The sequence below is a fragment of the Gekko japonicus genome, unplaced genomic scaffold (genome assembly GCF_001447785.1).
Source record: "Gekko japonicus isolate JY-2015 unplaced genomic scaffold, Gekko_japonicus_V1.1 scaffold25, whole genome shotgun sequence".
In the NCBI taxonomy this organism is placed as follows: Eukaryota; Metazoa; Chordata; class Lepidosauria; order Squamata; family Gekkonidae; genus Gekko; species Gekko japonicus.
In genome coordinates this window covers 1,163,737-1,178,947 of record NW_015171502.1, presented here as the reverse complement: position 1 = coordinate 1,178,947, position 15,211 = coordinate 1,163,737, and the positions used below count along the sequence as shown (strand labels likewise).

The 15,211-nt window shown below is 53.6% G+C and overlaps 1 protein-coding gene across 3 annotated transcripts in view; it reads left to right on the top strand.

The window, feature by feature from the left end:
- PBXIP1 (pre-B-cell leukemia homeobox interacting protein 1) overlaps positions 1 to 15,205 on the top strand; it is a 32,022-nt gene extending 16,817 nt beyond the window's left edge. Inside the window, exons 6-11 of one of the 3 annotated variants that reach the window (XM_015419117.1) lie at positions 1,570 to 1,800; positions 2,098 to 2,145; positions 3,656 to 3,726; positions 6,977 to 7,153; positions 11,452 to 12,518; positions 15,082 to 15,205. In XM_015419117.1, coding sequence (XP_015274603.1) covers positions 1,570 to 1,800; positions 2,098 to 2,145; positions 3,656 to 3,726; positions 6,977 to 7,153; positions 11,452 to 12,518; positions 15,082 to 15,184 — 1,697 coding nt within the window. In that variant the 3' untranslated portion in view covers positions 15,185 to 15,205. Of the gene's footprint in view, positions 1 to 1,569; positions 1,801 to 2,097; positions 2,146 to 3,655; positions 3,727 to 6,973; positions 7,154 to 11,451; positions 12,519 to 15,081 lie in introns of all 3 variants that reach the window. The other 2 variants (XM_015419116.1, XM_015419119.1) reach the window with 2 other exon arrangements.
- Positions 15,206 to 15,211: the final 6 nt, after the last annotated feature.

The following is a 15,211-nucleotide window of genomic DNA, read 5'->3' as shown; positions in this document are numbered from 1 at the left end:
TTGATTCTCCACTCCTCCACTTGCACCTGCTGATGTGACCTTGGGCAAGCCATATTCTGACAAGAGCTGTTCTTGAAAAAGAGCAGTTTCTGTCAATAACTCCCTCAGCCCCACCCGCCTCACAGGGTGTCTGTTGTGGGGAGGGGAAGGGAAAGGAGTTTGTAAGCCGCTCTGAGACTCCTTCGGGTAGTGAAGGGCGGGGTATAAATCCAATCTCCTCCTCCTCCTCTTTTTCTCCTCCTCCTCCTCCTCTTCTTCTTCTCCTCCTTGTCCTCCTCCTCCTCTTCTCCTCCTCCTCTTCTTCTCCTCCTCCTCCTCCTCATCATCAAGAGAAAGACATGCGGTCCTCCTCTTGGCACCACGAGGCAAATGGGCCTCTCGCCATTTCTCTTCTAAACTTGCAATGTGACTCTGCGTAGCTTTGTAAGCTGAGTAACATGGTAAAGTGACGCTCCTGCTTTTGTAGCCTTATTTAAGCTAAGAGTTCCTATCTATACCTTGTGGCTAACAGCCACTGATGGACCTCTGCTCCAGATGTTTATCCAGTGCCCTCTTGAAGCCATCCGTGCTTGTAGCCGCCACCACCTCCTGTGGCATAAGAGTATAGCTTAAAATATATATGACCTATGTAGGTGGACTATCGATAACATAAGGAAGAACTAATACATGGCTTTTAAAGAAAAGACATTAATGTAGTATCCATTGACGGATCTTGTCAAATATGATTATGATAGGAATGTAGTTTAAACACAGTGAGAAAGGATAATGAACCCAGGATTTTGTTCAGTGCTCTAATCAGGAGCAGCAAAACTGTATTGAAGAGACGGTGTGGTCCCTGCAGAAGCTGTTAGATATGGTATCCTCAAAGTAATTCTTTTGCTAGAACAGCCTTTTATAGAATGCTTGATTGGACAGATCAGAAGAGACAATGCACACGTTGCAGCCTAAAAAAGGTACTTGTATTTCTCAGACTATTGTTGCTGTCTGCATTTCTCAGCCTAATCTTGATTGTGTTAGATTCCTTTGCTTGATATAGCTGCAAGGGAAGGGTCCCCCCCCCATTCTTTATGGAGATAAAGTGGGAGGAGTCGTGTGCGGCTGGCTTTAGACAGATGGAATAAACGGTGGTGTGCAAACAGATGAGTGACAGCTGTAAGAGCTCTGCAGAAAACCCCAGCTGTCTGTCTATCTATCTATCTATCTATCTATCTATCTATCTATCTATCTATCTGGCATTCTTCTAACTAAAGACAAAAGGCCAGTGGGGGAGAGAGAGTGCTTTTTACGTGTGCAGAATTGAGGTGCATTTTCTGACCATTGGAGGCATTGTGGGGGGGGGACCCACACATCTTTCAGTCTCCCAGCATTACAAAAGCACTATGTGGCACCAAGCGCGTTTTCCCCAGTGCAAAAATCACACAAAGGCTTTTCCCCAACACCCACCTCCTCCACCAATCCTGGGATGGGGGGAACCACACTTCTGACCACTGTTCCGTCTAAGCTGAGTTAGTGTGAGCTCCTTGGGAGGCTCTTGATTTTGGGAGGTCGGCTCCTCTCTTTCTCTCCCAGGCCCTCTGGAGCAACATGTGGGCACATCCAGCAGTGAGGAAGAAGGAGCCGCAGAGCGGGACGTCGAAGGACTGCGCAGGCGGAAAGGCCGTGACGTGCCCCCAGCTCAGCCGGGGAGCCATCACGACAGACGTGGGGAGGCCCCCGAGACCGAGGACGGAGGGCCGCCTGGGACAAAATGGGTGCTGGGGTGCCTAGCCCTCCTCGGGCTGGGCTTCCTGGCCTTCTCAGGTAAGTGGCGGCCTCCCAGAGGTAAGGTTGCCAAGATCCAGGTGGGGCCTGGAGCTCTCCTGGAATTACCAGGGCTCTCCAGATGACAGAGGTAGAGTAAAATAGTAGCTCTGGAGGGTGGACTCTGTGGCACCATACCCCATTGAGGCCCCTCCCCAAACCCCACCCTCCCCAGGCTCCACCCCCAGATAGCCAGGAATTCCCCAACCTGGAGATGGGAACCCTAAGTAGGTGAGATGGGGTTAAGGTGGAGACTCCTTTGCTGGTTTCTCACTCACTGTGTTCTTCCCTCTACAGGAGTCATCTTTGACCTGGAAGAAGGTAAGTCTGGGGAGACCGGGGAAGGTTCGACATCAGGCTAAGTTTCCTTTAGGGCTAGGCCTTCCTTCCTTCCTTCCTTCCTTCCTGTCTATCATCTGGTATTCTTCTATCTAAAGACAAAAGGCATTCTTCTATGTATGTCTATCTAAAGAACAGACATTCTGTCCATCTATCTGAGAGGCATTATTCTGTCTGTCTGTCTGTCTGTCTATCCATCCAGGGGTCATTTCGTAGAAAAAGGACTAGGGGAACTCATTAGCATAACTCATTAGCATATGCCACACCCCCTGACATTAGGGGCCCGGCGGTGGACCTTACCCTCCCTCTTCTCCTGCCTCCTCCTGGCTGAATGAGGGCTGAAAGCAGGGCGGCCGGAAGTAGGGGGCGGGGCTTCGTCATGTGCCCCGCCCCCCGTACCTCACCCGGGGGAACTGCGATCCCCCACGTTTCCCCCCGAAATGACCTCTGTATGTATGTATGTATGTCTCTATCTATCTATCTATCTATCTATCTATCTATCTATCTATCTATCTATCTATCTATCTATCTGGCATTCTTCTAACTAAAGACAAAAGGCATTATTCTCTGTCTCTCTGTCTAAAGAACAGACATTTTATCTATCTAAGAAACATTCTTTTGTCTATCTATCTATCTAGCCAGTTTGGTGTCGCTGTTAAGAGTGGCGGACTCTAATCTGGAGAACCAGGTTTGATTCCGCACTTCTCCACATGAAGCCTGCCGGGTGGCCTTGGCTCATTTACAAGTTCTCTCCGAGCTCTCTCAGCCCCACCTATCTCACAGGGTTTCTGTTGTGGGGAGAGGAAGGGAAGGTGATTCTAAGCCGCTCTGAGACTTCTTCAGGTAGTGAAAAGCGAGGTATAAAAACCAGTCTCCTCCTCCCGGCCCAACAGGGTCTCATTTATGTCAGATCTGGCCCTCATAACAAATGAGTTCGACACCCCTGGTCTAAGAGACATTCTTTCTATCACCTACCTGCTGACCTCTCTACCTACCTATTGAATATGTTGTGTTTTCACCAAGTTCCTCCAAGATTCTCAGGTAGCATTCATCATTCTCTTTTCCACCTTTTATTCTCACAACAGCCCAGTGAGGTAGGACAGGCGGAGGAGACGTTGACTGGGCCAAGGTCACCCGGTGAGCTTCATGAGCGAGTGGGGTTTCGAACCCAATCTCCCAGGACTTGGCTTGACACTGTTACCACTACCGTGCTCAGTCCTAGAGCCAGAAATGAGGGGGGGGGGCAGCATGTCAGATAAGAGCCTGGGGTGTGTGTGGTATAATTGAACGCAAACCAACAAACACCTAATCAGGAACACTTGACCTTTGAGACGATTGTTCCTTGATTTAAACCAACCAGGGAAATGCTCACCCTCCCCCACACTTCTGCAAAGGGTGGATGTCTCGAGTCTCGAGTTAGTGAGCCAGTCTGCGTGCTGTAGACTCATATCCTAAAATGCCTGTTAAACTCTTCTGCCTCACCTCCTCTTTCCATCTTCCCCTCTGGGTTGTACAGGCCCTGTGGACACGCTGGACACCTGGAGAAGCTCGGAAGGAGAGGAGCTGCGTCCAGACACCAGTGGGAAGGTGAGCGTGGCCCTTCAGTGCCTGTGCCAGAACAACAGAATGGCTTTCAGGACAACCACTCCTTTGGCAGAAGAGGCCACATTTCTCCTGCAGTTCCAATGCTGGGCACCAGGGTGGTTGTGATCTCAGAGTCCCCGGTTGCAGGTGTACAGCCCCCCCCCCCACGACACCAGGGTCTTTCTGTCAACCCCACATGCCCCTCTCCTTAGCACGAGGATGGGTGCTTCCCGCCATGAAGTTTGGGGGCTTTAATCCTCTTCATCAGAGTCTTCAGGGGAAGGGGCCAAGTAATTTGGAGGAGGCAACATCAGGGGAAGGCCTCGGCCTCTCTGCCCTGTCGTTGGCCCTCCAGAGGAACTGGTTGAGGCCACTGTGGGAGACGGGATGCTGGACTAGATGGACCCTCACTGGTCTGACCCAGCAGGGCTCTTCTGATGTTCTTATGAGGGGAAGGCCTCGGCCTCTCTGCCCTGTCGTTGGCCCTCCAGAGGAACTGGTTGAGGCCACTGTGGGAGACAGGATGCTGGACTAGAGGGACCCTCACTGGTCTGACCCAGCAGGGATCTTCTGATGTTCTCATGAGGGGAAGGCCTCGGCCTCTCTGCCCTGTGGTTGGCTCTCCGGAGGAACTGGTTGAGGCCACTGTGTGAGGCAGGATGCTGGACTAGATGGACCCTCACTGGTCTGACCCAGCAGGGCTCTTCTGATGTTCTTCTGAGGGGAAGGCCTCGGCCTCTCTGCCCTGTTGTTGGCCCTCCAGAGGAACTGGTTGAGGCCACTGTGGGAGACGGGATGCTGGACTAGATGGACCCTCACTGGTCTGACCCAGCAGGGCTCTTCTGATGTTCTTATGAGGGGAAGGCCTCGGCCTCTCTGCCCTGTCGTTGGCCCTCCAGAGGAACTGGTTGAGGCCACTGTGGGAGACAGGATGCTGGACTAGAGGGACCCTCACTGGTCTGACCCAGCAGGGCTCTTCTGATGTTCTTCTGAGGGGAAGGCCTCGGCCTCTCTGCCCTGTTGTTGGCCCTCCAGAGGAACTGGTTGAGGCCACTGTGTGAGATGGGATGCTGGACTAGATGGACCTACGCTGGTCTGATCCAGTAGGGCTCTTCTGATGTTCTTATGAGAAGAAGGCCTCGGCCTCTCTGCCCTGCTGTTGGCCCTCCAGAGGAACTGGTTGAGGCAACTGTGTGAGGCAGGATGCTGGACTGGAGGGACTCACGCTGGTCTGATCCAGCAAGGCCCTTCTGATGTTCTTATGAGGGGAAGGCCTCGGCCTCTCTGCCCTGTTGTTGGCTCTCCAGAGGAACTGGTTGAGGCCACAGTGTGAGGCAGGATGCTGGACTAGAGGGACTCTCACTGGTCTGACCCAGCAGGGCTCTTCTGATGTTCTTATCAGGGGAAGGCCTCGGCCTCTCTGCCCTGTTATTGGTCCTCCAGAGGAACTGGTTGGCCACTGTGTGAGTCAGGATGCTAGACTAGATGGACCACTGGTTTGATCCAGCAGGACTCTTCTGATCTTCTTAATTTTCTTCGTGGTTGGACACCTTTGGGAAGGGGCTGTGGCTCAGTGAAAGATAACCCGCTTGGTGTCCAGAAGGTCCCAGGTCCCACCACGAGCATCTCTGTTTGAAAGATCTGGCAGTAGGTGATGTGAAAGACCTCTGCGTGAAACTCTGGAGAGCCACTGGCAGTCTGAGTAGGGTCCATTGCTCCGTGCTGGAGCCTCTGCTTGGCACGCAGAAGGTCCCAGGTTCAATCCCCGGCTTCTCCAGTTAAAAGGACCATACAGTAGGTCATGGGAAAGACCTCTGTTTGAGACCGTGGAGAGCGGCAGACAGTCTGAGTAGACAACACTGAACTTGATGGACCGAGGGTGTGATTCAGTATAAGGCAACTTCTTGTGTGTCCATGTGTGTGCTGTTCACTCCGCCTCCCCTGGACCAGGGTGCCACCCTCTTCCCCCACCAATCACCGCTAGACTCCGCCTCTAATCGGTCAGACTCCTCCCCTTAGCTATCAAGCTCCACCCCCTCAATCTTGGACGCTGAGCCTTAGAAGACCTGCCTTAACCCACCCTCTGCGCCTCCTTGAAGACTGTTCCGCCCTCAGTTAGGGTCGCCAGGTGCGAGTTGGGAAATATTTTGAGGTTTTGGGGGTGGAGCCTGAGGAGGTTGTGGTTTGGGGAAGGGAGAAACTTCAGCAGGTATAACGTTGGCCACCCAAGCCTCAGTCCTTCTTCTTAGCTTCAGTCCTTGAGCCTTTTCCCCTCGCCCCCAGGGGTCGTTTCGTAGAAAAAGAGCTAGGGGAACTCATTAGCATACCTCATTAGCATATGCCACACCCCCTGACATCAGAGGCTCGATGGTGGACCTGCAAGGTCGGCGGGAGTGCGAGGAAGCCCTGCCAAGGCCCTCCCTGGCCCCAGGCATGCAGGGGTGGGGAGAGGCGGAGAGGAAGCAACTTACCCTCCCTCTTCTCCTGCCTCCTCCTGGCTGAATGAGGGCTGGAAGCAGGGTGGACGGAAGCAGGGGGCGGGGCTTCATCGTGTGCCCCGCCCCCCGCACCTCACTCGGGGGAACTGCGATCCCCCGCGATCCCCCCCGAAATGACCTCTGCTCCTCCCTCTCCTGCACCTCCTCACCCCCCACATACACACACCTGAGCCAGAACAAAAGCAAAACTATCAGGAGGGTCAATTTGGAAGCAGCGCTGAGTGTCAGTGTTGGAGCTATAGGAGTGGGAAGGCAGGTGAACGAAGATCAGAGGGCAGAGGCTGTCTGACGCCCGGACAAAGACACAGCTGGCGAGGTGGGTCCGTGGCTCAGTGGAACAGCATGTGTTTTGAGTGCAGAAGGTCTTGGGTTCGGCCCCAAGACCTTCTGCATGCAAAACAGATGCTCTTCCACTGAGCCACGGACCCGGCAGCAGCTCCAGTTGGAAGGATCAGGCAGGAGGTAATGAGAACGCCTCGGGCACGTGAGACCGTATGGAGCGGCTGCCACTCAGAGCAGACAATACCGACCTTGATAGGCTAGTTGTCTGACTCAGCCTGGAAGCGTTAAAAGGCAGTTTAGCTCAGAGGGAATCTGGGGGCGGCCAAAAAAAGGAGCTCTGAGCCATGCTGGGACTTGGATCACTCCTTTCTCCACTCCGGTGCCTGAAGCAGTGGTATGCAGGGCTTTGCTACAGATTCGAATCCCGACACAGAACAAATAAGGCAAACCTGTCTGTTTCTTTCCCCCAGCAGGGCTGGCCAACTTCGCCCCCTCCAGAGCCCAGGAGGGGTGCCAGGCCGCCACGAGCCAAGGACGAGCCACAAATGGAGGCCCCCAAGAAGCCCCAGAGCTTGGACGCCATGGGGGTCCTGTTAGACAAGCTCGCCAAGGAGAATCAGGAGATCCGGCTCATGCAGGCCGAACTGCAGGTGAGGGAGGGGGGTGGGCAGGGAAGGGAAGGGATGGGGACGGAGCTGGGAGGTATCGGCCCCATCAGGGATCACCCTACTCTGACTCGCTTGGGATCCACCAAGCGGATCGTGGCCCCCAACACCACCGGTATTCTGCACGAGGTAGAGAGAGTGGAGGGAGAGAACTTTCTCTCCCTCTCCCAAAATACTAGAACCATGTGCCCATCCAGTGAAGCTGATGGGCAGTAGGATCAGAACAGACAAAAGGAAACACTACTTTACACAGAGAATGATTAAAATGTGGAATTTGCTGCCAGTGGATGTCGTGATGGTCACAGGAATAAACAGCTTTAAAAGGGGATTAGATAGATGCATGGAGGAGATGCCCTGTTGTTGGCCCTCCAGGGGAAGTGGTTGAGGCCCCTGTGAGAGACGGGATGCTGGACTAGATGGACCCTCACTGGTCTGATCCAGCAGGGCTCTTCTCATGTTCTTGTGTTATATTGTGGCCTCCGATGTGTGGCAACCCCCAATTCCTGCAGTCCCGGGCAGGCCATTTATTGAGTCTCTGGGATGCTGTATGCTGTTGGGGGACACTGCAGTCACCTCAATGAGCCCCACTGCACAGGCCTGACTCCAAAATCTGGACTGCAGCCTCTCAAAAACAGAGCACTGGTTATAAACAGGTCTTAGCAGAAGCCAGTAGTACCAAGCAGCTAATCCAAGGGAGCCAAGCCGCCCACGCTGCAGAGAATCACCTTTGCCTTCTGAGTCATGACTCATCTGTCTTGCCTTAGGACTGAGGTCCATGTTAGTTATTTATTATATTTCTGTCCCCTTTTTCTTCCAACATGGGAATGAAGGGGGCTTATGTGGGGTGCCCAGGAGGTCTGCTGTGCAGGTATTAGCTAGACCTGGATGTACATAAGAACATAAGAGATAGGCCAATGTTGGATCAGGCCAATGGCCCATCCAGTCCAACACTCTGTGTCACACGGTGGCCAAAAATACCAGGGGCCACCAGGAGGTCCACTAGTGGGGCCAGAACTCCAGAAGCCCTTCCACAGTTGCTCCCCCCAAGCACCAAGAAGACAGAACATCACTGTCCCAGACCCAGAGTTCCTACCTATACCTTGTGGCTAATAGCCACTGGTGGACCTCTGCTCCATACGTTTCTCCAATCCCCTCTTGATGCTGTCTCTGCTTGTAGCTGCCACCACTTCCTGCGGCAGTGAATTCCTTACCTTTAAGATGTGCTTACCTTTCGTGAGGGCCACACATTCTCCAGCTGTACCTGGGTGCCGCCTGTTGTTATCATGTGCCCTTGGCATATGCGTTGTCAGAGAAAACCCTTCTGAGGGGTGCCAACCCCCAGAAAAGGGTGCCGCGTGCCAAAGCAGCGCAGTCTGCTTGGTTGTAGCTAAGAAGGCCCACAGCCAGAAGGAGAACCATTCATTCATGGACGCTCTTGTCCTGGTGTCAATACAGACAGGGCCCAGCTAGGCACGCCTGGGTTATCACAAAACCACACAGGAGGGGAAGGGGTGACACAGAGGAGAATGGGGTGTAGCAAGGGTTGTCAACTCTAGCCTGGGAAATTCCTGGAGATTTTCAGGTGGTGCCTGTGGAAGGGGGAATTTGAGGAGGGGGATCACCTAGAATCTATGGAACACTGTGGAGTCCACTCCCTGAAGCTGCGTTTTCTCGAAGGGAACTGATCTCTCGAGTCTGTTGATCAGTTAAAATTCCTGGAGAACTCCTGGACCCATCTGGAGGTTGGCAACCCAGGGCGTAGCTACAAATCCTTCTGTTCAAATCCTCCCTCCCCCCATTTTCCCACCTCTGTTTCAACTTCACTCTCTCCAAAGACACCTTTCTTTGCTCCCCAGTTCTACTGTGCATTCCTGGTATCCATGGCAACCGAACGGTCTTCACCGTGATAATGACACCGTTGCAGGTCTTGGCCTCCACAGAGCCTACAATCTGAAACAGGCGATAAAAAAGCAAGGGGGGGGAGTGCCAGACTATTGGGGGGGGAGCGTGGCAAGGCCTACTTGGCAAGGGAAGGTGGGGGACTGTAACGATTCCATGTTTTACTGTGTGTGTGTGTGTGTGTTTAAAAAGTTTGGTTGGCATAGCTGTGTGAGGAATCCAGAGTGCTGGACAAGCAAGGGATATGATTGGTGAGTGACAGAGAGGGGGAGGGGTGTTGGAATGGATGCTGTGTGGATGATTGGAATGTCTATCTGTTGTGTCTGTTAGGTATGACAGTTGAGAAAAACAGTAGTCAGAGCAGAGTGTGCTGTGTAAAAAGAGTTAATATGAGTTTTGTCCTGAGGTCTCTGTGAGAGATTTTGTTCTGTGTGGTATCTGAGAGAGAGAGCTCAGCATATATCTTCAATAGTGAATCTTTAAAGTTTTGAAGAAGTTAAATTTACCCAGAGATTAAACTGTGTGGTTGCCTAAGTAAAGAGATTCCTGTCAGCACTAAAACTCACAGTGTGTGTGATACAGTTGACAAATATAGTTACAAGAACCGTATTCTCAGTCAGTTACATAATAACCAACCTCTAGTTTTGTTCCTCTTCAAATAAATCATTTTTATGTAAGTTTATCCCAGAAGCCTGATCCATTATTCCTCTGGAAACACATAGTTCCTCGAAAGGCCTAGACCCCGTGCTACAATACCAACCCCAGAAGCAAAGAGAAGAATTGGAATTTATTAAAATTCCTGGTGGCAGCTAGAACTACCTAATTTGTAAGCACAGAAAATAAACATTAAAGTAAAACCAGACCTCCCCAAATAAGGGGTCGTCACAGGGACGCTTTGGGCAACCTGAGGCTGGCTTCGGCCTGGTCCGTGTTCTGTCTACAAGCCTTTCGAGGGGAGAAGCAGTGGGAGTTGGAGAGAGGGGGAATTTTTACACCCCTGATGTCATTCTGCTCTGGAACCTAACTTCCATATTAACAATCTGGACAGCCAGCCTCCAGGTGGGGCCTGGAGGCCCATTCAAGTATTCCTTTTTTGGAACTGTTGGAGTAAACATCTTAGAATCATAGAATGTTAGAGTTGGAAGGGACCTTGCAGGTCATCTAGTCCAACCCCCTGCACTCTGCAGGAGCATAGCCAAAAGATAGCCCTACAACATACCCAAAAGATGGTCATCCAGCCTCTGCTTGGAAAACATCCAGCGAAGGAGCATCCACCACCTCCCGAGGCAGACTGTTCCACTGTTCAACCACTCTGACAGTTAGGACATTTCTCCTGATATTTAGCCGGTATCGACTCCCTTGTAATTTCCACCGATTAGATCTAGTCTTGCAATCCGGAGCAAGAGAGAATAGATCTGCTCCATCTTCTACATGACAGCCCTTCAGATACTTGAACGCTGCAATCATGTCCCCTCTAAGCCTTCTCTTTCCCAGGCTAAACAGACCCAACTCTTTCAGCCTTTCCTCATCTTCTGAAAGCTCGTTTTCCCCCTTTACATTGTGAATCATACTGCTCATTAGGAGGGACTGAGAGCCAGTTTGGTGTAGTGGTTAAGTGCGCAGACTCTAATCTGGGAGAACCGGGTTTGATTCCCCACTCCTCCACTTGCACCTGCCGATGTGACCTTGGATCAGTCACAAGCTCTGGCACAGCTGTTCCTGAAAGAGCAGTTTGTGTCAGAGTTCTCTCAGCCCCACCCACCTTGCAGGGGTTGGGGGGAGGGGAAGGGAAGGGAGTTTGTAAGCCGCTCTGAGACTCCAAGTGAAGGGCGGGGTATAAATCCAATCTCTTCTTCTTCTTCTTTGAAGTGTTTGGGACTTTGTGAGCCACATGCAGGATTGACGTTAAATCATTTATGCCCTGATAATGAATTGTGTATTGTAGGAATAATTTTGCTTAGGATTTGGAAATTGTATAAATGGTTTATTTATTAGCCTATAAATTAATTATCTGTTAATAATTATTATTTATTGATTTTTGAAATTGGTATTGACACCACGCACAGTTGATTTCTTCTTGTTCACATACATGCTGTGTGTTTCACTATTATGTTGGACCACCTGGGTGGTTTCAACCACCTTCTGGTGTATGTCTGACCGTGAGGGCGGTAACGCAAAGTTTTCACCATAGAATTTCTGGCAATTCCTAGAGCTACCACTGTCACTTCTGAATATTCCCCGGAAGTGATGTCATTATGCAGGCGACTCCAATGAATTTTAAAGATTTTTAATTGGGTTTGTCAGCCTGGCAAGCCCCTCTTGGCGGCTTGGGTGATTCTCTGTGGGTTCCAGCAGCTCAAAACACCTTCCTTTCCTCTCCATAGTCCCAGAAGGAAGAGCTGCAGGGCCTGCTGCGGAAGACGGAGGGCGAGGCGTTGGAGTTCACCTCCCAGCAGCAGAACTTGGCGGCGGAGAACACCCGGCTGAGGGAGTCGCTCCAGCAGGAGACCTCTGCCCTCCTGGCCGTGCAGGCCGAACTACGCTTTCTCCAAGAAAAGCTGAGAGAAATGGCGGGCGAGGCGGATGGGGCCGGAACCCAACGGCACGGGGAAGAGGAACCCGCGGCAGGACGCCAGCGGGACCAGGCCGACAGGCCGGAGTCCGAACTCCGCCGCCTGCGCTCCCTGCTGGAGTCAGTTCGCCACGACCTGGCCAAGGCCTTGCAGATAACCCCGTCCAGCGACGGGGCTGAGGGGCTGCGGACGGAGCTGAGCGCCATTCAGCAGAAGCTGGGCCAGGAGCTGGAGCGCCCGAGGGGCACCAAACCGTCCTGGAGGGAGGCCCCGAAGGCCAAGCGAGGCAAGGAAAGAGCCTGGCCGAAGCGTCACGAGGGCCAAGAGGGGCCGAGGCCTGGGCACCCAGAGCTCAGCCCAGCCAAGGACCACCGTTCGGCCCATAAGATCCCCAAGGCACCGGACGATGGGCCTCACCGTCCCAGGAAACACCAGGGCCCGCGGGACGCCAAGTCCGCTAAGGAGAGGGAGCCCCAGAGCCTCGGGCGGAAGGCCAGGAAGCCTTCTGAGCCCAGTGCATTGTGGGAGATGCTGACCCGGCACCATTTCCGGCCTCCCCAGGGCTGTGCCGGCATCGCCGAGTGTGCCCGGCAGGAGGGGCTCGCCCCAGTGCAGAAAACCGGCTTCCTGCAGGTGGTACAAAACTACCTGGACGGGCTGGGCTGGGCGGAGCACTACGGGGGCCTGGCGGCTGCACTGGAGGGCTTCTTCGGCAGCGACGGGGCTTTTGCCCACAACCGCACGAGCTTCGTCGACTTTCTGGATGAAATCGAGGACGTTCTGGAGGACCTGGCCCAGCTGCTGGGGGGCAGCGAAGAGGCAGTCGATGATTTTGAGGAGGTGGTCCTGAGACAACTCGAAGTGGCGCCAGGGGGCAGGTGAGAGCCCTCACTCATCTCTCTAGGCCAGTCTTGGCTATGCTCTCCCTAGTCTCCAGGCAGAGGTCTTTCCCGTCACCTACTGCCTGGTCCTTTTTAACTGGAGAAGCCAAGGATTGAACTGGGGACCTTCTGCCTGCAAAGCGGAGGCTCTGCCTCTAAGCCACAGGCCCAACTCAGACTGGCAGCGGCTCTCCAGGGTCTCAGGCAGGGGTCTTTGACATCACCTACTGCCTGGTCCTTTTGACTGGAGATGCCGGGGATTGAACCTGGGACCTTCCTCATGCAAAGCAAATGTTCTGCCACTGAGCCACTGCCCCTCTACTGCAGAGAGATGCTGAAGGCCAGGTAGCGTTGAGAGTAGAAAACAGTGGGACAGAAGGTGCAGTGTACTGTAGTGTAGCAGTGAAGGTACTAGCCTAGGATTAGATATATTGATGCGGATTCACAGCCATGGTGACTTGAGGGGATCCTCCACATTCAAACACTGAATCCTAGAGCCAGGAGGCAGCATGAGGAGAAGTCCTCAGCAACTATGCCCTGTTGTTGGCTCTCCAGAGGAACTGGTTGAGGCCTCTGTGTGAGACGGGATGCTGGACTAGAGGGACCCTCACTGGTCTGACCCAGCAGGGCTCTTCTGATGTTCTTATGAGGGGAAGGCCTCGGCCTCTCTGCCCCATTGCTGGCCCTCCAGAGGAACTGGTTGAGGCCTCTGTGTGAGGCAGGATGTTGGACTAGATGGACCCTCACTGGTCTGACCCAGCAGGGCTCTTCTTACTTTCTTATGAGGGGAAGGCCTCGGCCTCTCTGCCCTGTTGTTGGCCCTCCAGAGGAACTGGTTGGGGCCACTGTGTGAGACAGGATGCTGGACTAGAGGGACCCTCACTGGTCTGACCCAGCAGGACTCTTATCAGGGGTCGTTTCGTAGAAAAAGAGCTAGGGGAACTCATTAGCATAACTCATTACCATATGCCACACCCCCTGACATCAGGGGCCCGGCGGTGGACCTGCAAGGCCGGTGGGAGTGCGAGGAAGCCCCGCCAAGGCCCTCCCTGGCCCCAGGAAGGCAGGGGTGGGTAGAGGCGGGGAGGAAGCAACTTACCCTCCCTCTTCTCCTGCCTCCTCCTGGCTGAATGAGGGCCGGAGGCGGGGCGGCTGGAAGCAGGGGGCGGGGCTTTATCGTGTGCCCTGCCCCCCCGCACCTCACCCGGGGGAACTGTGTTCCCCCGCGTTCCCCCCCGAAATGACCTCTGGCTCTCTTCTGATGTTCTTATGAGGGGAAGGCCTCGGCCTCTCTGCCCTGTTGTTGGACCCTCACTGGTCTGATCCAGCAGGGCTCTTCTGATGTTCTTCTGAGGGGAAGGCCTCGGCCTCTCTGCCCTGTTGTTGGCCCTCCAGAGGAACTGGTTGAGGCCACTGTGTGAGACAGGATGCTGGACTAGATGGACCCTCACTGGTCTGATCCAGAAGGGCCCTTCTGGAGAGTCAGTTTGGTGTAGTGGTTAGGAGCACGGACTCTAATCTGGGAGAACTGGGTTTGATTCCCCACTCTTCCACATCATACAGCTGCTGGCATGACCTTGGGTCAGTCACAGGTTCTCTCAGAGCTCTTCTCTCAAGAGCCGTTCTCTCAGAACTCTCTCAGCCCCACCTACCTCACAGATTCTAAGGCACTCTGAGACTCCTTTGGGTAGTGAAGGGCAGGGTTTAATCCAATCTCTTCTCTTCTCTCTTCTTCTTATGTTCTTATGAAGAAGAAGAAGAGAGGAGATTGGATTTATATCCCGCCCTTCACTCAGAGTCTCAGAGCGGCTTACAATCTCCTTTCCCTTCCCCTCCCCACAACAGACACCCTGTGAGGTAGGCGGGGCTGAGAGAGCTCTGAGAGAACTGTTCTTGAGAGAAGAGCTCTGACAGAACTACGGCTCGCCCAAGGTCATCCAGCAGCTGCAAGTGGAGGAGTGGGGAATCAAACCCGATTCTCCCAGATTAGAGTCCGCACACTTAACCACTACACCAAACTGGCTCTGTGGGAGACCCATATTCTGATCCCCAGAGTGCCACGGAGGCCCCACTAGGGGACCTTGAGTGGGGCCTCCGTGGCACTCCGGGGATCAGACTATGAAGAAGTGAGCAGTGACTCGTGAAAGCTCACACCCTGCCACAAATGTGGTTAGTCTTGAAGGTGCTGCTGGACTCTTGCTCTTTTCTACTGCTGCAGAAGTTCTCAGAGACCTGAAGCAGTGAGCCGTGACTCACGAAAGCGCCTCCCCTGCACAACTTTGGTTAGTCTTGAAGGTGCTCCTGGCCTCTTGCTCTTTCCTACTGCTGTAGACGGTGGACTCTGTGGCCTTACACCCTGCTGAGGTCTCTCCCCTCCACAAACCCTTCCTTTCCCAACCCAGAGCTGGCCACTCTGTGCTTATGATGGGTGTTTCTGGTCCCCAAGAGGCAGCGTGCATAAAGGGAGGGGGCGATTCCAGATTCATGCCCATCGTGACAGGAGGAGAAGCCTCCCAGCATCCCCCGGGGCTGACCTTTGATTCTTGTGCCTTCCGGACAGGTTCAGCCAGCGAGACGGCGCCCAGCGGAATCCCAAGGAACGGCCGCGCGAGGGCCACGGCCGCAGGAACGGCAAAGAGGGCAACCACCGAAGCCATGGCTAGAAGCACGCACCTGCCCGTACTAATTTG